At 36.0% G+C, this 16,502-nt stretch overlaps 2 protein-coding genes and 1 long non-coding RNA gene across 6 annotated transcripts in view; 1 reads left to right on the top strand and 2 right to left on the bottom strand.

The window, feature by feature from the left end:
* Positions 1–326: 326 nt before the first annotated feature.
* LOC123321657 (protein immune deficiency) lies at positions 327–1,502 on the bottom strand. Its single transcript, XM_044909385.1, has 3 exons — positions 1,026–1,502; positions 665–966; positions 327–607 (listed from the first exon to the last, which is right to left on the bottom strand). The coding sequence occupies exons 1-3, from the start codon at positions 1,291–1,293 to the stop codon at positions 482–484; spliced, it is 696 nt and encodes a 231-aa protein (XP_044765320.1). The 5' UTR covers positions 1,294–1,502; the 3' UTR covers positions 327–481.
* Positions 1,503–2,436: 934 nt separating this feature from the next.
* Positions 2,437–16,502, top strand: part of LOC123321655 (myocyte-specific enhancer factor 2) — a 31,353-nt gene continuing 17,287 nt past the window's right edge. For 2 of the 4 annotated variants that reach the window (XM_044909383.1, XM_044909379.1), the window contains exons 1-2: positions 3,492–3,951; positions 11,088–11,126. The gene's annotated coding sequence lies outside the window, so the exon portion shown is untranslated. Of the gene's footprint in view, positions 2,633–3,491; positions 3,952–11,087; positions 11,127–12,801; positions 13,048–16,502 lie in introns of those variants that run through there. The other 2 variants (XM_044909381.1, XM_044909382.1) reach the window with 2 other exon arrangements.
* On the bottom strand, positions 2,553–7,345 carry LOC123321658. Its single transcript, XR_006538903.1, has 3 exons — positions 6,769–7,345; positions 6,425–6,614; positions 2,553–3,498 (listed from the first exon to the last, which is right to left on the bottom strand). It is a non-coding gene; the product is annotated as an uncharacterized LOC123321658 (long non-coding RNA).

The raw sequence follows: 16,502 nt of genomic DNA, 5'->3' as shown, positions 1-16,502 counted from the left end.
AGCCGTGTGGCAGGGTGATGACGTAGAAGGTGGCAAGGTCAAGTTACTCTTCTTACTGACAAAACCAAAGATATCTAATCTTTGGGCAAAATTTCATCCATTAGAAGTGGCGTGAGCTATGCCTCTCGTCGCCTGTGGCGATTTTCTTGCATTTAATTCGACTCGTTATCGAGTTCAATGATTTAATGTCTAGGTGTTTTAAAGAAAATGACAAGTTGGCAAAACAAGACTTTTCTGGCATACTTAACTTATGGTTAATCTCTGCAATTTATTTGTGGGATCTCCTCATAGGTATTATGAGGAGTACATGTGTATAAGAATGTCAGTTAAAACAGAAACATAAAATTATATTTATTATGTATAAAATATAAACTTCTTTATAGATATATCTCAAGTCTTCAACTTTGGACTACCATAAACGAGATAAATTTGGACATGTTATTCTTAGGAATAACTTCATAATTGGATATCTGGAAAGAGTCTACTTCTGTGACCACTTTGAAACACATTGTCTTTGATCAGAATTCCATAAGGCTTCTGCTAATTTACCAACTGTAGCATTCTTCCCATTGTTCCTTATCCAATCTAATAAAAACTGATATATAACCTGAAATATAAGAACCAATGAGAAAAATTGGATATTTCTCCAGATGAAAATTTTCACCTCTTTTAAACCAATGTTAATAAAATCACAGTAGAATTGACTGATTTGGCCCTCTGAGTAGTCCAACTTCCTAGCAGTCTCCATCCATGTTGCATCAATATGAGCTGATAAAAACTGAATATCTTTTTCTGTTACTCTTTCTTCAGAATTTAATAACAATGTGATTTTTTCAGTCTTGGGTACATCCTTGCTCCTTTTTGGTGTTTTTTTACCTGCATCATTAGGAGAGTTGATGTAGTAGGTGAAATTTGAGCCTATTTGTATACCAGTTGCATTGCTTATGTTGATGACACTGGCATAAGCTGGAATGAAAAATTCTCATTTTTGAATCAAAGGAATTTGTATGAAGTAGGTACGTTACCATTAGGTCCGTGATACCCTTCATGAGATTTACTGCTGAACCTCCTATCACTACAGCATTTTCTAGGGTTTGATGGATCACTATCATCACTTTCCGAACCTCCTTTGTGTCTTTGTGAGCTTTTTCCACCGCCATCCGAATGTCTTCGTCTAGTTTCTGTGTCATTTATTCCATTTTGGGATGTTGAATTCGATTCATTTTGTACGTCATCTCTTGGTGGACTAGCAAATGCATCGGTAGTTAAATCTTCTTCATCTAATGCGGACATCCTCAGCTGATCAAATTGTTACGGTAGCCTGACCCACTGTCAGTTGATATTTATTACAAGCTCAAGAACAAAGACATATTATTTTCATTTATTTGTTAATAAGATGACATTGACTTGACACAATTTGAAGTTTTGACAGGGAACAGGTGGTTTTGATCTAAACCTGCATCAAGCTGTGCCCATAGATCACATGATTGTTATGGTGAGTTTATGCAGGCTTCCTTAGAACTATGGGCATTACGTACCCAGAACTAAGACCTAGGAAAGGCTAATGCCGAACATGTGATTGCCATCTTGGTACCTTTAATAGGTCTTAGTTCTTAGGGATGTCTGCATAAACCCACCCTGAGGAGCTTTCTACAATCAATGGAATGTTCTCAAAATTGAAACAAAATATATATAAAATGTATTTGATGTTGTAGAATCTTAAGTTAGGCCGTTCCAACCCTACATCAAGATGAATGCAGCATACACCATCTTTGAACAAGCTGCTTAGGTTCCAAGTATGGAAGGAGAGTGCCATCCATAGTTCCAAGACCAACTCATGCTGCATAATTTCAAGTTGATGTAAAACCGCACAGATGGCACCACATGTCTTCGGTTTGTTCAAATAATTTTTTTTCTATTTACATTAATGTGACTAGTAACGAAGCTGCGGTTGTATTGCTCTCATAATTAGTGTATGAATTTCCTGTCAGGAATTACACGGAAATTGCAATAAACCGTAATGAGATTTCCTCTCCACATTCTGAAGTTTTCCATTTGAATTTTTCATAAAATTTCAAATACTATGCAACTTTTTAGAAATTTTGCACATCATAATTTTTCGTGAATGTAAAAATTTTTAAAAGCTGTGGCCGATACTAGAGAATTTTTTCCACTACACGTTTTCGTTATCATAAAAGCTTTAATACAGCAGTATTACTACCTGAAGAAGCTGTTGTGACAGCGGAAAAAGTGTATTGGTATCATCTTCAAATTATATAATTCTCTATCTTTCTTATATTTGGAATGGAAGAAAGAATTGTTCATAAAATATCTTAGTTATATAATTATTGAATATTATTCACCTTCATTATAGGATTCTAAACTTTTCAATGTATACAGGAGGTACCTACCATGGCTCACATCAACATCTGGCTTGCAGATGGGTGATCTTTCTTGCTGCTCTGGTTGCCTACGCTGCCTGAGATCATGTTATCATCTTACATTCACACTCCTCACAAAAAAATGTGGTAAACGGATTCAATGGTTCTAGATGGCATTTTGCAATTACTGTATTAGTTCTTAGTCCCTGAAGGGTTTCATATAGAATTGGTTAATGTGGATCATTACGCAGGTATGTGGATGTTTGAAAATTATTTTATACTTGTATCATTTTGATGTTTATGATTGTTGTTGTTTTGAATGTTCAGATTTACGGATACATTCTTTATGTAGATATTCAGATTTTCATACCTTTTCATTTATGAGATTACCCACATCGTCGAATTACAATTTGTATTACACTGTTGTAATGTATAATCGCAACTTGCGTGGCAGGTAATGCAGATGTATTTAATGCCCGAATCTGGTAAAGTGTGTCCCCAAGTTAATCTGCATAGTTATGTATGTATATATGGAAATCAATTGTACGTTCAATACAACCCCAGTGAATAACTTATCTTCGTTAGAGGGTGCAGGTTGAGAAAAAAATTGTCAACCGCAGCATAATCTATTGAGAATAGTAAAAGAAGCGGTGGGTTTGATGCGGAAAGTTTATCTGCATACAGCTTTGATGATTGTGTTGGTCATGCAGCGTATCTATCTATGATTCCGTTAGTTGTCTGAGATTATTTGTTTATAGAATCAAACTAATAGTTCTTAATTTGGACAGAGTTGAGGTAGTACAACGTGAAATATCCGATTAATTTTGGGTTCAAGTATGGTTTTACGGTCCTTATTTCAGCTAGAGAAGAAGGGGGGCAAGGAATCGCGGAAATTAGCAGATTTTGTTCGCCCCGAATGGGAATTAAAAGTTGCCAAGTTGTGTGTATCCGAGTTGGCTTCGTAACGAGCACTAGAAATCAAGGTCTCAACGTCTCAATTCTGCTTCGGGGTATTGAGATGTGATGTCATTCTGACATCACCGGGAAATGTTGTGGCACCATTGTGATCTTTTGATCTTCGCTGGACATTTGCGGGTGGCCAGTCTTTGGAAAAGTGCTGGAACAAATGTATATTGTCATGAGTTCGTCGCAGCTAATTCAGCACCATTACTGTTCTCACTTCTCTTAAATCAATAGCAGCTGACGTCAGAGTGGGTGCCGGTGGGGCGCTATCAGCGAAGTGAGGGGGGCAGTGCACTTGATGTAACTTGGCTAGTAGTGTCATGTATCGCGCAAGTGGTTCTGTTAACTGTTTCATGTTTTGTGACCATTTGCCGCTTGATTCGTCGTAAGATTCAAAATATCGACCATTCACTCGGATACTTTTCTATTAATTCAGATGGATTTACTAAGTGCGGTTCCAGTTTTTCTCAGTTCGACGACTAAGTAACGTGTTTAGTGGCCTTCACCGGTTTATTAGTGTTGACATTGAAGGTCTTTCGACGCCAAGACTGCAAAAGGCCAGTGAGGGTCAACTATTCGAATTTTCATTAATCCCATCTATTCACTGGTAATTACATATGTTTTTTCTCACTTATCGCACTGGCTACGATCCTATCATCGTATCGTCCTCACAATCCTCACATGACCTGTGACCTGTGCGCTTTGGATTGTTTATGGGGCGCAAATCCACTTTCCCCCTCTCGTCCTGTTCGAAAATTCAAAAAATTACGGTATGTGTCCTTCCCTTCTATCATCCCGATTCTTCTCGATCTTTCGATAGTCGCAAATGTTTTCTCAATCTGCGAGATGCGGAGAAAACAGGTTGTATAGGTCGGGCGACGATAGCTCCGAGATAAAGAACGAATATGAGAATTATATTAGCTCCAGGCCGATAATTACTAGGATACTGAATTTTTTTCGATAAACTCGACGTCTCCTGCATGCGAAATAAGCGAGCTCGAAACATTTCCAACATGATTTTATGGTTATGGTCGACAGGAAATGCCGCCAGACGGGTTGCGGGACAATTGGCGCTAATACTGCAGGAGTTTGCGTTTTCTCACCTTCGCTTTTCGCCACCTTGATTTTTTTTTTAGTCTCCTTTAATCCTGCCTCCTGCGGTATGCGAATGTCGCTACAATCAAACCACGTGGTTGTTGATCACTTTGCGCAGCCGTACCACTTCCGATTCTGTTTGTTTATAAACAGAAAATCTCTGAGAAAATCATTTCATCCTTTTTCTTGTCAGCGAATTATTCGAATAACATTCAGGGTGTGAAATTACATCCTTTCAGTATTGTTTCCTTCAATATCCTAAAGGGAGATGCGGGTGCATCAAATCTCCAAGGAAAATAAATCTCAACTGATGTTGAGAAAGGATTCCTATCGAAAAACCAGGGTTGTTTTTAGTTTTCGCGCCCTCACCGAAAAAGGAAATCAACCCTGGTTGGTTTTTTATCAAATTTTGTATTAATTTTTGTTTTCATGCATGATCATTGAATCTCTCTTTCTCTCTGTAGAAGTTTCCCGTAATATTTTTAAAAAATTTGAATACATCGAGAAGAACTGTCATTTGGGATTATGCACTAAGCGTAAATGCTATCTATTTTTTCCATAGTGTGGTAGTCTCCCACTGAGTCGAAGGACTTCTCCTCAACAAACGTTAAAAAGATATATTGTTTTCATATAATTATTAAGAGTTCAAAATATTGAGCAATGAACAAATTAAATTGATAAGATTTTATTTGCCAGGTCACGTGACCCAACTCGTATCGTATATCGCTGGAGATAATGTCGAGTTTTGATAGAATACTACATTTCGTTTGTTATTGAATTATCTGGAAAAGTTATGATGAAGAACATTCAGCAAACAAAATTAAAAGTTCCTCTCAGTACTTCTTCCTCCCATGACATCTTTATTGTTCATTCCATTAATGCCTGAATACGTTTTCACCCTAAATATTTCTTTTTTCTAGTCAATACATTTGTTTTGATGTCTGCGGGGATGATATTCTATAAGGCCATCTCTGTTTCTTGTGAATTAATATTGTGCTAACGAATTTTCTTAAGAAAATGCTCTCAAGTTTCCAAGAAAAAACATACAACTTCATTTTAGGCCATCAAAGTAATCACCCCCACATGCACCAACCATACCAACAGTAGTTATTCAAAATTATCGAAATATTCGACTTTCACTGTTCGAAATTCAGAAAAAAATAGTCCTAAGCGAGTCGAGTTGAACATACATTTACTCGCAGAAGAATATTAATTTCTTATCTTTGTTCAACTTTTCAAAATCTCTAACCCATGCATCTCTAGCCACATATCTTAATTTATACGATTCAAGTATGAACCATGCCTTTGTGTTTTCCTACATGTTCTTGTCTGTAATTAATTAGCTTGCTGTTACTAATTTTAGACCGTTTTTCTTTGTGATATTTGGCTCCTCTCAAGATCATTTGGAAGTTGGCCAAACCCAACTCTGAACTGAATTCTAAATAATATTATGAGTTCTGCCTGTGATAGCTGATCATGTTTCGGGCAAATTACGAGATTAATATTTTATAGATAACGTGAATTTTGATCGCATACATCGATAGGGGAGTAACTTATATTACTCATTTTACGACAAATAATTTAAAGGCCCCTCTATACACTGATTACATCCTCGCGAATTATTCATGTTAAATCCAAAAGAAGCCCCCCAATTCTTGTTACCATTCTTCAACAGAATTTACGTTTTTTATTTTAAATCCTTAGTTTGAAGCAAGAACAAATTCGAACCCTTCCAATTTTACAGATTGAATTTCTTGTATAAAATCTGGCAACGATCCTTAAGGGATTAAAATTGGGAAAACTGCTGAGTACGTTTCTGTTAAATCCTGATTAATTGATTTTCCAGGAATCGTTCCGAATTTCCGTAGGTGTAGGTTATGAAAATGTGTTTGAGTTCGTCTGTACCGAATTCAAATCTCCATGTTATTCATATTTAATTCAATACGTTCTCCATGTTCCTTATCTATTTTTAGATAATTTCCTACCTCTTACTTTCATTATTCAGCACTAACAAATATGATATACATCTTCCTTTTTGTTTTCGGAACTGTACGAAGTTGAACTTCTCGATCTATTCCTCGTGAATTAACAATTCATCCCGGAAATTCAGGGTTTGTAGAAAATTCCACACAAATCGAAAACTCCCATGTGGTGTGTTCCAACTTGTCCTGATTTCTTCTGGAATTATCCTGTTACTTTTTATGGTGAAATACTTGTAATGGCACTGTTGTCAGAGACATTCTGAGCTAAATATTTTTCTAATACGAAAATTATTTTTTGGGCTGTTCAGATACGATCAATTGATTAGTTGCTTGTTTGGTATAGCTACAAATATCCCTGAAATGGTTTTCAGCTCAGCAGAGTTTCTTTTTAACCTAAATGCTACGTGTTTGGTTACCCAACAACAGAACACATAATGTACTATCTGAATATGCAAATTTCAGTATTATTCGCAGGAAATACCACTCTAATTGTCCGTAACGTATATCATGAATACTACAAATGTAACCTACATTTAAATGAACTGTCAAATAAAATAAAGTTAGATATATATTGTACCTGATATTCTGAAAATTCGACCATGAAGTCATCTTCTTATTCTTCTTAAAGGAGTTCTCGAATAATGTACCTCAGTCTTTCAACATTCACAGAAACAAACTAGCTTGGATGCATCATATGATGAATTACCAAACTGATGAAAAAATTAGGTATTGATGTTAAAATATGAACGTCAGATGTTCAGAAGGAGGTTTCAATCGCTCATTTCAATCCTTTTGAGTGTTTTTCTCACATGGTAAGTGCGTTAGGGGGGGGAGGCCTTTAATTCCACGAAAAGTCCCCCAATTCGAAATACCGATACCCATGTAGAGAAATTCACACATGCTTGTCGTTAATGTCCCCCAGAGATCGTGCTACATCTGTTCCAGAGCACACGTGTCTTGACACGAGTCAATCTTCTCCCCTGTAGATTGCGTTGCACTTGATAATTTCGAAACATTAATTTAGAAAACAAAAATCGGCATGGTTAACGATTGTTTCCAGTTCTGTAACGGGTTTGGCACATGCCACAGCTTGCAAACAAGAAACTGAATATTTTCAGCGAATTTATAGGCGTTAAGCATGGCAGATTTCTGAACAAAAAAAAAAGATGAGTTCGAAGTCTATCTCTGAATCAGCTAGCATCAATGCATATACCTCTTGACTATTTTGTATAACCAAAAGTTGTCAAATTGGTGAAGAACACTCCTTTATGTCCCATTTTCAAACATAAATAATCAGTTAGCCTCTGTTCAAAATGTTCCTAACACCGATTGTTTGAATAGTATCGGTCTCACTTCAGCATCAATCTTTGATATTGTATTTGTGTTTTCCTAGGCGTACCAGGATCGTGCAAGAATGCAAAAACCCCGAGTTTATATAATTCAATGTATTGCATGTGAAAATCGAGTGAATGAATGACTATCGTTTCCTATCAATGTTCTAGCTGAGCGTAATATTTCTTCGATACCCATATCGAATACGGTGTCATTGAAACTGATTAGATTTAGGTTTATCTGAAATGTTCTCATTGCTCTTGAACTACTGAACTTGCGAATGATTTTCTGAGACTGTAAATCCCATTCTGTTTGATTTCAAAAAGTGACAAAAGGACCATCATGATTTCATGTTCAATTTCTAGAATGGCTTCTTGAATATTTGTCGACGTAATGTAGTCAGTGAAGTGATGAAAATATTTCAGATAATAATTCAAGAGAAAGGGAAAGTTGACACATTGAAAACTATTATCCTGAATTTTTATCGATGAAAACTCAGGATTATTCAAGTTTCATTTCACATTTCATTACAAAGGAAACGACTTCAACTAAGTCTATGATCGATAATATCTTTGAGCTAATACTCAGTGATAATATCGAAGACTTTACCACAATTACATCAACAGCGTCGATGTTGAATATCAAGTAGCAAGTTTAAAATTCACATTTGATTGCTGAATAACTAATGAACCGATTTCCATTTATCATTGAGAATCTCGCTGATGCTATCGGAAAATATTCAACATGAAAGAATGTTTTTTGGACAACTTTTTATTTGAAGAACTTTCATGGGGATCACATCCCTAGAAAGTGAAAAAATAATTAAGTCCTTATCCCAGAAAATATTCAACTACTTGTTTTTTTTCGGGAAGCCAAGCTTTGCGAGTTCAGCAACTGTATATGATTATGAATTCCAACAAGTGTTTTCCTCATTTTTATCAAACATTCTCCATGTTAGCTCTAGAGGGGTACGAATACGGGTGAAGAGCATTGATTTTTTATTCCTTGAACAACATTGCATTGCTGTTCCTCAAAAAATATAATGAGGAACATAAAAAATCGATAAGAAATTCGACAGGAAAACTATGCAGACGTGGTTTTTGTAGTAAGGATAAGAGGAGTACCGTGTTAAATCAAAATACCGCAAGAATTAGTAGTCTCGATTATTTCCTCCAAATTTATCCATCTTGATTAGGTTTATCTATCGTGGAAAAATGAGGATTTTGATTTTCAGAATCGTCATCCAAATAATTCCGATTGCAGTTCAGAAAAACCTTTTATACTCGTAAATTTTCAATATTCGCAACATGATTCAACCAACATCTCCTGTCTCATCCTTTTCATTATCGAATAAGCGGAATGTTCATTTCACACTACTCGACCTTTGCAAAACCCTCCTTTCATTATCAAAATTGATGATGAGGAAGAGAAAAAGAGATTTGCAATAAATCCTTCAGTCCGGAAAATGTTGAGAGTATAAGGTACTCGGGTTGCAAAATGGCGAATGCGTTATGCGCAGGAAGAAAGAAATGTGTACCCACTCTATAGATGGTTTTTCTTGGAGTGGGTTCTCCAAAGCGCTGTTTCAGATTGGTTTTATTGTCGTGTCTTACGGACACATCTCTCCAATAATCCATCACAAGAGATGTCCGTTTATCTCTGAGACGAACATGTACAGTGCGGAACAGGAGCTGATCGATAACACCTGTATTGTGAGGAATCTGCAAAACAGAGTCATGCGTTTGGAAAGACTGAATTCAGTTTGTCGTTTTGTGATCGCGTTAGTTGTGAATGAATTCAAAGACAACTGAATAATAGCACGTGGATTGTCACGTGTCCTTCATTGGGGGATGTAGGGCCGCCCTTCATGTGCGTCATTGTGCTGTTACCTTTATCGATTGTGTTCGCCTACTGACGATGGATCTCTGCAGTGGCGTAACTGAAGGCCGAGTATATGGGTTAGGGAAAATTATTTGGGACGATAGTGTTCAAAGTCTCTGGAAATATTTTCTTCATAACTATTTCCAACGTCCTATGCTTTTTCCAGATATTGTTTTTCACTGCTTCATTAATATTTCCCCAGTTCATCATCCAATTGTTGTCTTCCATCTATTCAAGGCCAAAAGTATTTCACAGTTGGTTTGGTTTTTTATTATAATGCTCAAATCAGATGAAATTTGAACGCTATTCTGCACCGAAGCATTATTAACAATAATTGGACGCAATTCAGAGCAGTTCAGTTGGATTTATTAACTTTTCTGGTACAAAAAATGATCCCTTGAACGAAAATGTACTAGGAGATGCTGACCAACGTTGGGACCAACCAGTTGGTGGTATAGTGATGCCCTTTTCTACATGAAGAAAAATTTATCACAGATGTATTTGTTTCAACCTTTTACCCACACGAAGGGTGGATAGATCTATCTCGAGGGATGAGATTGTAGAAGGGTGAATTCCGCTTGTGTGAAGAATTTTCCTTACGCCACTGGACCCGCTGGGCTATGATACCTGTTGGCATGACACCGTTACCATGTCTTCTCTCCTTTTGTTTTCACTTTCTCAAACCTGACTCCTCGATTGTATTTCATATTTCACCCTGGATCCATTTTGAATCCATGTTTTCCGATCCGGAAAAAGGTCGGCTCTCAGTTTGCTCCATAAATGTTTTTTATATGCCGGTGATGTTACTTTGTATCCGAAGAAAGGCTGCGATTGACAGAAATGGTCTTCTGTACTCGGTAATGAACATCGCTGTCTTCTCGAATAGAGATATCGGTTCCGAAGGGTTGTTCTTTTAAATTACGATATTGTTTTTATTGTAATGTCAGGAATTTGGGTTATCTGTAACGGCATAAATAATTCGAGATCTTCTAATCATCGACCATTAGTATAAAATATTCAGTGTGGTGTTTCCTCGGGTGTTTCTCTGTTTAACAAGAGACATTAGTTATAATTTCGAACAGGCGAATGCTGCTAATGACGTAGATTCATGGTATGTCAAATCATATCTTTTTTTATTTCATGGAAAAATGGAGTGATTCTCACGACATCATTTTCGATTCAAAATCTCAGGTTCTAGTCGAGCATATGACGGGCAAATATTCGAAGAAATGTATAATCCTAGTACACATTCTAAGGCTTTATAACGTCTTTACATCCTATATAAATGGCGAAAATATCGCACTTATACATATACATTCATATATTCGTACATATAATTGAGTCTCTTAGGGTAGCCAAATGCCCATAAAAATATAGAGAGTCATAGTTATATTTGTGTGGCATTTGGCTACCGGTAGCCAATCCACAATTTTCATTTTGGTATTTTTTTCAGATGCAGGATCGTTGCACTTATGCCTCTACACTAAGCCACGTGAGTATTCGCTATTGTGGTGTTTTCTGGTGAAGAATATTCCCTTACCTCTTTCTCTTCCTCTTTTTCTTCATACAGTTACAGGTTCAAACCAATTTGTATTTAATTCGGCTTGTCTTATCCAAGTACTAATCTGAAATTATCAACATTATCAGCCTATTACAATATGTATAGATAATCTCACTTTATATCTCATTATACCAGCGCATATCTCAAAAATCAGGAAAAACATTTTGAAAATTCAAAATGCGAGTATATCTCAGATCACGAGGAAGCTATACTTGAAGAACATCACTTGGGTAGTGCTCATTTTCCATATTGATATCTGAAAATTCGTAATATATGTACTTTCCAAATTTATCGAAGGAACTTCTCTCAAAATTATCGTGTTCTTATCAGATACACTTTTTGATGGAATTATATTCATTTTTCTGTATGTCGTATTTCTACGTAATTTGTTGCAAAAACAGATAAGGCGTAACTCGATTGAGATTAGATTTGTTCTTCAATTAAAGATCGAATCTTCGAAAATAGAAACAGCATAATATGTGGTATTCAATTGTTACTTGTATAATTAGTGAGATGTCCTTTTGTATCGATAACTAGATGATGCACATTTTACGACTGACCTATACGAGGCATTGCAAGGTTTGAGGTTTGTTCGTGCATTATATCTGGATGCTTAATCACTTCCTCTGGGTTTTCACGCTTTTGTCTGGCATTTCAACTAGATTAAAAATTTTGTATTCGTGAATAAGTTCGGAAATTATTCTTCATCGAGGGAAGAATTCGCACATCGAAAAATAAACAAAAATTCAAATTGTATGCTTCCAAAGGATTCATTCTGGAAATATTCCAATTTCATTGGTAATGATTAATAGAGGACCCAATAAATTTGCCTTCCAACTTTCAGTTGAGCCGATTGAAAATCTTAGTCGTGTGAATTTTATATCAGCCTGTATTTAGGAATGGGCGCATTTATCCACACCATTCTATCAACCGATTCTTGTAGTATGCCCCCTCTAGAAGAAGTAATGAAATTTGGCTCGAAATAGAACGATGGAAGGAAACACGCTTATGCATGCCAAGTTTGGAAAGTTGTATAATTTTCTAATTCATACATCGGTGCTAGCAATGATCACCTTCAGAACACAATTATTCAATGTGATACTGAAAAATATTCGTTCCATTTTTCTCCAATTCCGTACTCGTAAGCAATTCTTACATTGATACCATAAAAGATTACTGATGATGGAAAATCGAAAAAAAGTAATATCTTGCCTTCCATTTGAGTTCTTCTGAGAGTTTCTGAATGAAGGAACGCTCTATTGGCATCGAGAGTATATTTTCTGGTTTAATAAAAGCCAACCTTTAGCGAATCTATGTATAGATAGATATTTTTGTTTGTTTATTTCTATAATTAACATTAAAAATTGTTCGGGCAAATGCTGTGTGTAACTTGGGCAGGTCAAAAATACCCAAAAACCTGTGCTACACCAGTACTGAAATAAAACTTGTATTTTGAGCGTGGATATTTTATTCTGGATTGAAAGCTCCCTGACTTGCAGTGGGTATCTGTTCTTTGTCGTGATTTGTTGGCTATCGTTTTCTCCTCAATAAATTACCCTTCAATTGGAGTTTTCTACTTTTCTAGGCCTTTCGTGGAAATCTCCGGGTCATGGTTTTCTGTGTATTATTTGTGACAGTGAATAATTCATTTTTCTACGATTATCATGAAAATTACCATGTGGAAGTTCTGGATAAGTGTTGTGAAAGTTATGTTGCTTCAAATTCTATACATATCAGTTTATTATCATTTGCAACCAGTAAAGTTTAGTGTCACCAAAATGTTATTACGCCATCTATCAGGTGTGGTTGGAGTTGGCAAGACCTCAGTTCGAAATTCGCAGGAGAAAACAGGGTAATTGAAAAAATTTACTATTACCACTGTCCCGAACGGCATAATCAGCTTTCAAAGTATTGCAAGGTATAATTTTGATGTGAAAATGAAAAGTTGTATATTGGAAATACGATAAACCCAGATTGTTTCAATTTAGCTGGGACAAATTGATGTGTGCTTCCAATTGTGTGCACTATTGTTAATGAAACTAAAACATCGCTGCCAATTTCAAAGGAAGCTCCCATATTTATAGCAAATAAATTGTATTACACTGGATGCAAAATTCGAATTTTCATTACTCTCCAACTAACTAACTCATTCGACGAATGGTGTTCATTATAGCAATATTTGATTCCAGTTTTATGAGTCTAGTATCAATACATTCGGAAATATGATTTTTTTTCGCTGAAGTGAAGTTATTTTCTAAAAAAGTATAATAATTCATATAAAAAAAGTTCTCACGAATCGTAGAAAATGATGTAGGCCAATACCTTGATAGTTTTTTTAGTTTGAGTTGAAATTTTGAGTAGCACAGTGTCTGATGATCATATTTGTATTATTTTATACGATATGAATCGTTCTACTCATTAGAATACAATTTATGTGAGGAGCTGAATATGGTTGATATTTTTTGGGTTCTAGATGCTGATTCGATCATGCCTTGGGCTTTCACAGAACAGACAAACATATTTGCGAACAAAAATTATGGATCGCTTTGTATATTCCTCGTCATTTGCATGACTATCAAGATTTGAACTTGTGTATAATAATGTTTACATAATGTCACGGCCGTGGAAGGCGCATGAGAAGCGAATGTCGTCTAGATTGATGCTGAGAATACAAAAATTTATCGAATCTTATATTCATTGAAACCAGTTTTTTCACGGCTATAAAACAAAACTTTTTTTCAACTCTTATTGATTGAACAATGAAGTGCATTGTTTGCTGTCATTTTCGTATCCTTATCTGATTACGCTGATTACGAATTATTGTTGGTCACTAAATCACGTCTTCCATAGAAGAACCAGTTATTCGTTATGTTAGATTTTCTCAGATGTAAATTGAAATTTAAACGCAATCTAGCAGTTTCTCAGAGTGAGAAATTTGAGCTCTCAAAACAGAGCGAGTATGGTAGTTGTTGGATGATATCTACTGGATTCACTATGGATTTATGTTAGATTAGGAGAAAAACTTTTCGGGAATTCAAGATAGGGTTCTAACTAATAACAAACAACAATTTTGCATATACGTTATAAATATTTCACGCATACTCAGAAGAACAAATGATTAATAAATAAAACAGTACTAAGTATATCTCCTTTCGATGAGAAATGTTATAACCATTATCATTTTTTCCAACATCGCGTTTGTACAGTACTACAATTCATTAATAACGAGTAAGAATATTATATCCAACCTTGAACGCCCGATAATTGTGAACACTTCATAGCGTTTTATGTGACAACAACCTATTGTGTAATTATTGTAGTCTGGGAAACTTGTATTTGCCTACTCTTATCTGCCTAGATGAAAAGGTTCCTCAGAAGACGTTCACTAAACGTACATGCAGAATCTGTGCGGGAAAGAAGCATCAAAAAATTATTGCATATTCAGGGATAAAAAATTTGGTCAGACTTTGGGCTTCCACAAGGTTCAGTGTTTATGAATCGAGAGCTCATTATTATTATTTATTCGAATAGTGCCTAGAGAAAGATTATTTCAATTAATTTCATATGTGCATTCAGCAATTTCTTAATTCTTATTGCCTACTAGAAATTTCATTGGTCAGGTCGAAGGAAACAAGCAATGACGATAATCTTAGATGAAATTTCAATTGGAAATGTGTGACCATGATAATTTAGGTTACAAGTCAAGACTTCTTCCGGAAGATTGCCAAGGGTAATAAAATTGGGCTCTTCGCAACAAAGGGGTGCCGCTGACAAGTCTACTTGGATGTCAGTAACAGACTGATTTGCAAGTATTGATCAACGCCTTCCTCGATATGAAGTAATTAAAACAGTATCAATCTTCAACAGAAATGGGACGAAATTAATCGTCTTCTGATGATGGTATCACTGTTAAGCGATAACAGTGGATTTTTGAAAGAATCAATTATGAAATCTTCTAGTTCAGACGTGTTGGAACAGTGATTCCATTGATTTGTGATGAGCACAGTATTGGAAATCCATTTCCTAAATTGTCGAACATAATTGGAAGAAACAATCGATGTTTCAGCATGAGTGGTATCTTCGATGTATTACCCAATTCACAACGTCAATGTAGCCAACCCATTTCAGCAAGTGAAACACGCACTTATACACGAAGTATATGTGTAAAACTACCTCGCATGAGGGAGCTGGTAATGTTCCAGCTCACGGGCCCGACAACCCCGCGAACCTCAGTTAGAAGGACCCTGCTTTTCCTGCAAAGGATGATAACAGCCTATCACAGCGAAATTGTTGATAGCTTCTGCATCCTGCGGCAGATCGAATTCATCCCAAACTTTGGATCTCGTTGTAGTTTTATGCCACGGGCCCAAATACTAATGGACCTTGGGCTCGCTAATTAGCTTAGAACAGATCCAATGCGATCCTATCCGTTTTGATGGGATGAAAAGGGAGATGAGAAAATGGAGCGGTGAGAAGTTACAAGAGAGGGAAGAGCTCAATTAAAATTTCACAAAAATCGTGCTGATTTGAAGGGTTGGAACCTTTGGTGTTCTTTTTGAAACGTTAAATTATACAACGTTGCACTGATGTGGTCACGCAATGAAAGCTACAGATCATTTACTTCTCACAAAGCCGAAGATCAAATCATTTATCCTGACCGCAAATGGATTTAGGGATTTCCCAACCTTGGTCAAGGTCCAGTCGAGAATACCACTATTAACATATTGCTCAACGAATTATAGAAATAAGTATTTCCCTATATATGGAAAAAGATAATCAGTTTCATCTATAGTTTTCTCTTGATCGTACCATTCCCCAGTTTAGTCAACAAAGTTCTTCCATTCAACACCTTTTGACAGTGGGTTTATCAAAAGACGCAGGTACCATACGTGGTCCATAGACCTCTAATCTTCATTGATGCTTGTCGTTGGATTATTTATATTCCCTTGATTCCATTCGATAAGGTGTATTTCTTATTTCCACAATTTTTCGTTGTCCCAAGGTCATACTGAAAGTTTTCCTCTGCGATAAGATTTTCTAACGTGAAAATGTTCATACATGAATAATAATGTGGTATTACGCTTTTCCTCTTCGTCATAATTGCAGTGTACTGTATTAATTATATGAATACGTTATGCTCAGTTTACAATATTGATTCTAGGACTGAATTTAAATTTATCATTTATGGAGATCTTTTATGCGAATCTAAATATAACCCAGGTGAATGCGAATTAAGTTCACTATCAACGTCTAAAATAAGTCGACTTCATCGAAAAAGTAATTTCCTTGACCTTTCCCACGGGATTT

This window comes from Coccinella septempunctata, chromosome X (genome assembly GCF_907165205.1).
Source record: "Coccinella septempunctata chromosome X, icCocSept1.1, whole genome shotgun sequence".
In the NCBI taxonomy this organism is placed as follows: Eukaryota; Metazoa; Arthropoda; class Insecta; order Coleoptera; family Coccinellidae; genus Coccinella; species Coccinella septempunctata.
This window is presented reverse-complemented; position numbering and strand designations above follow the sequence as displayed.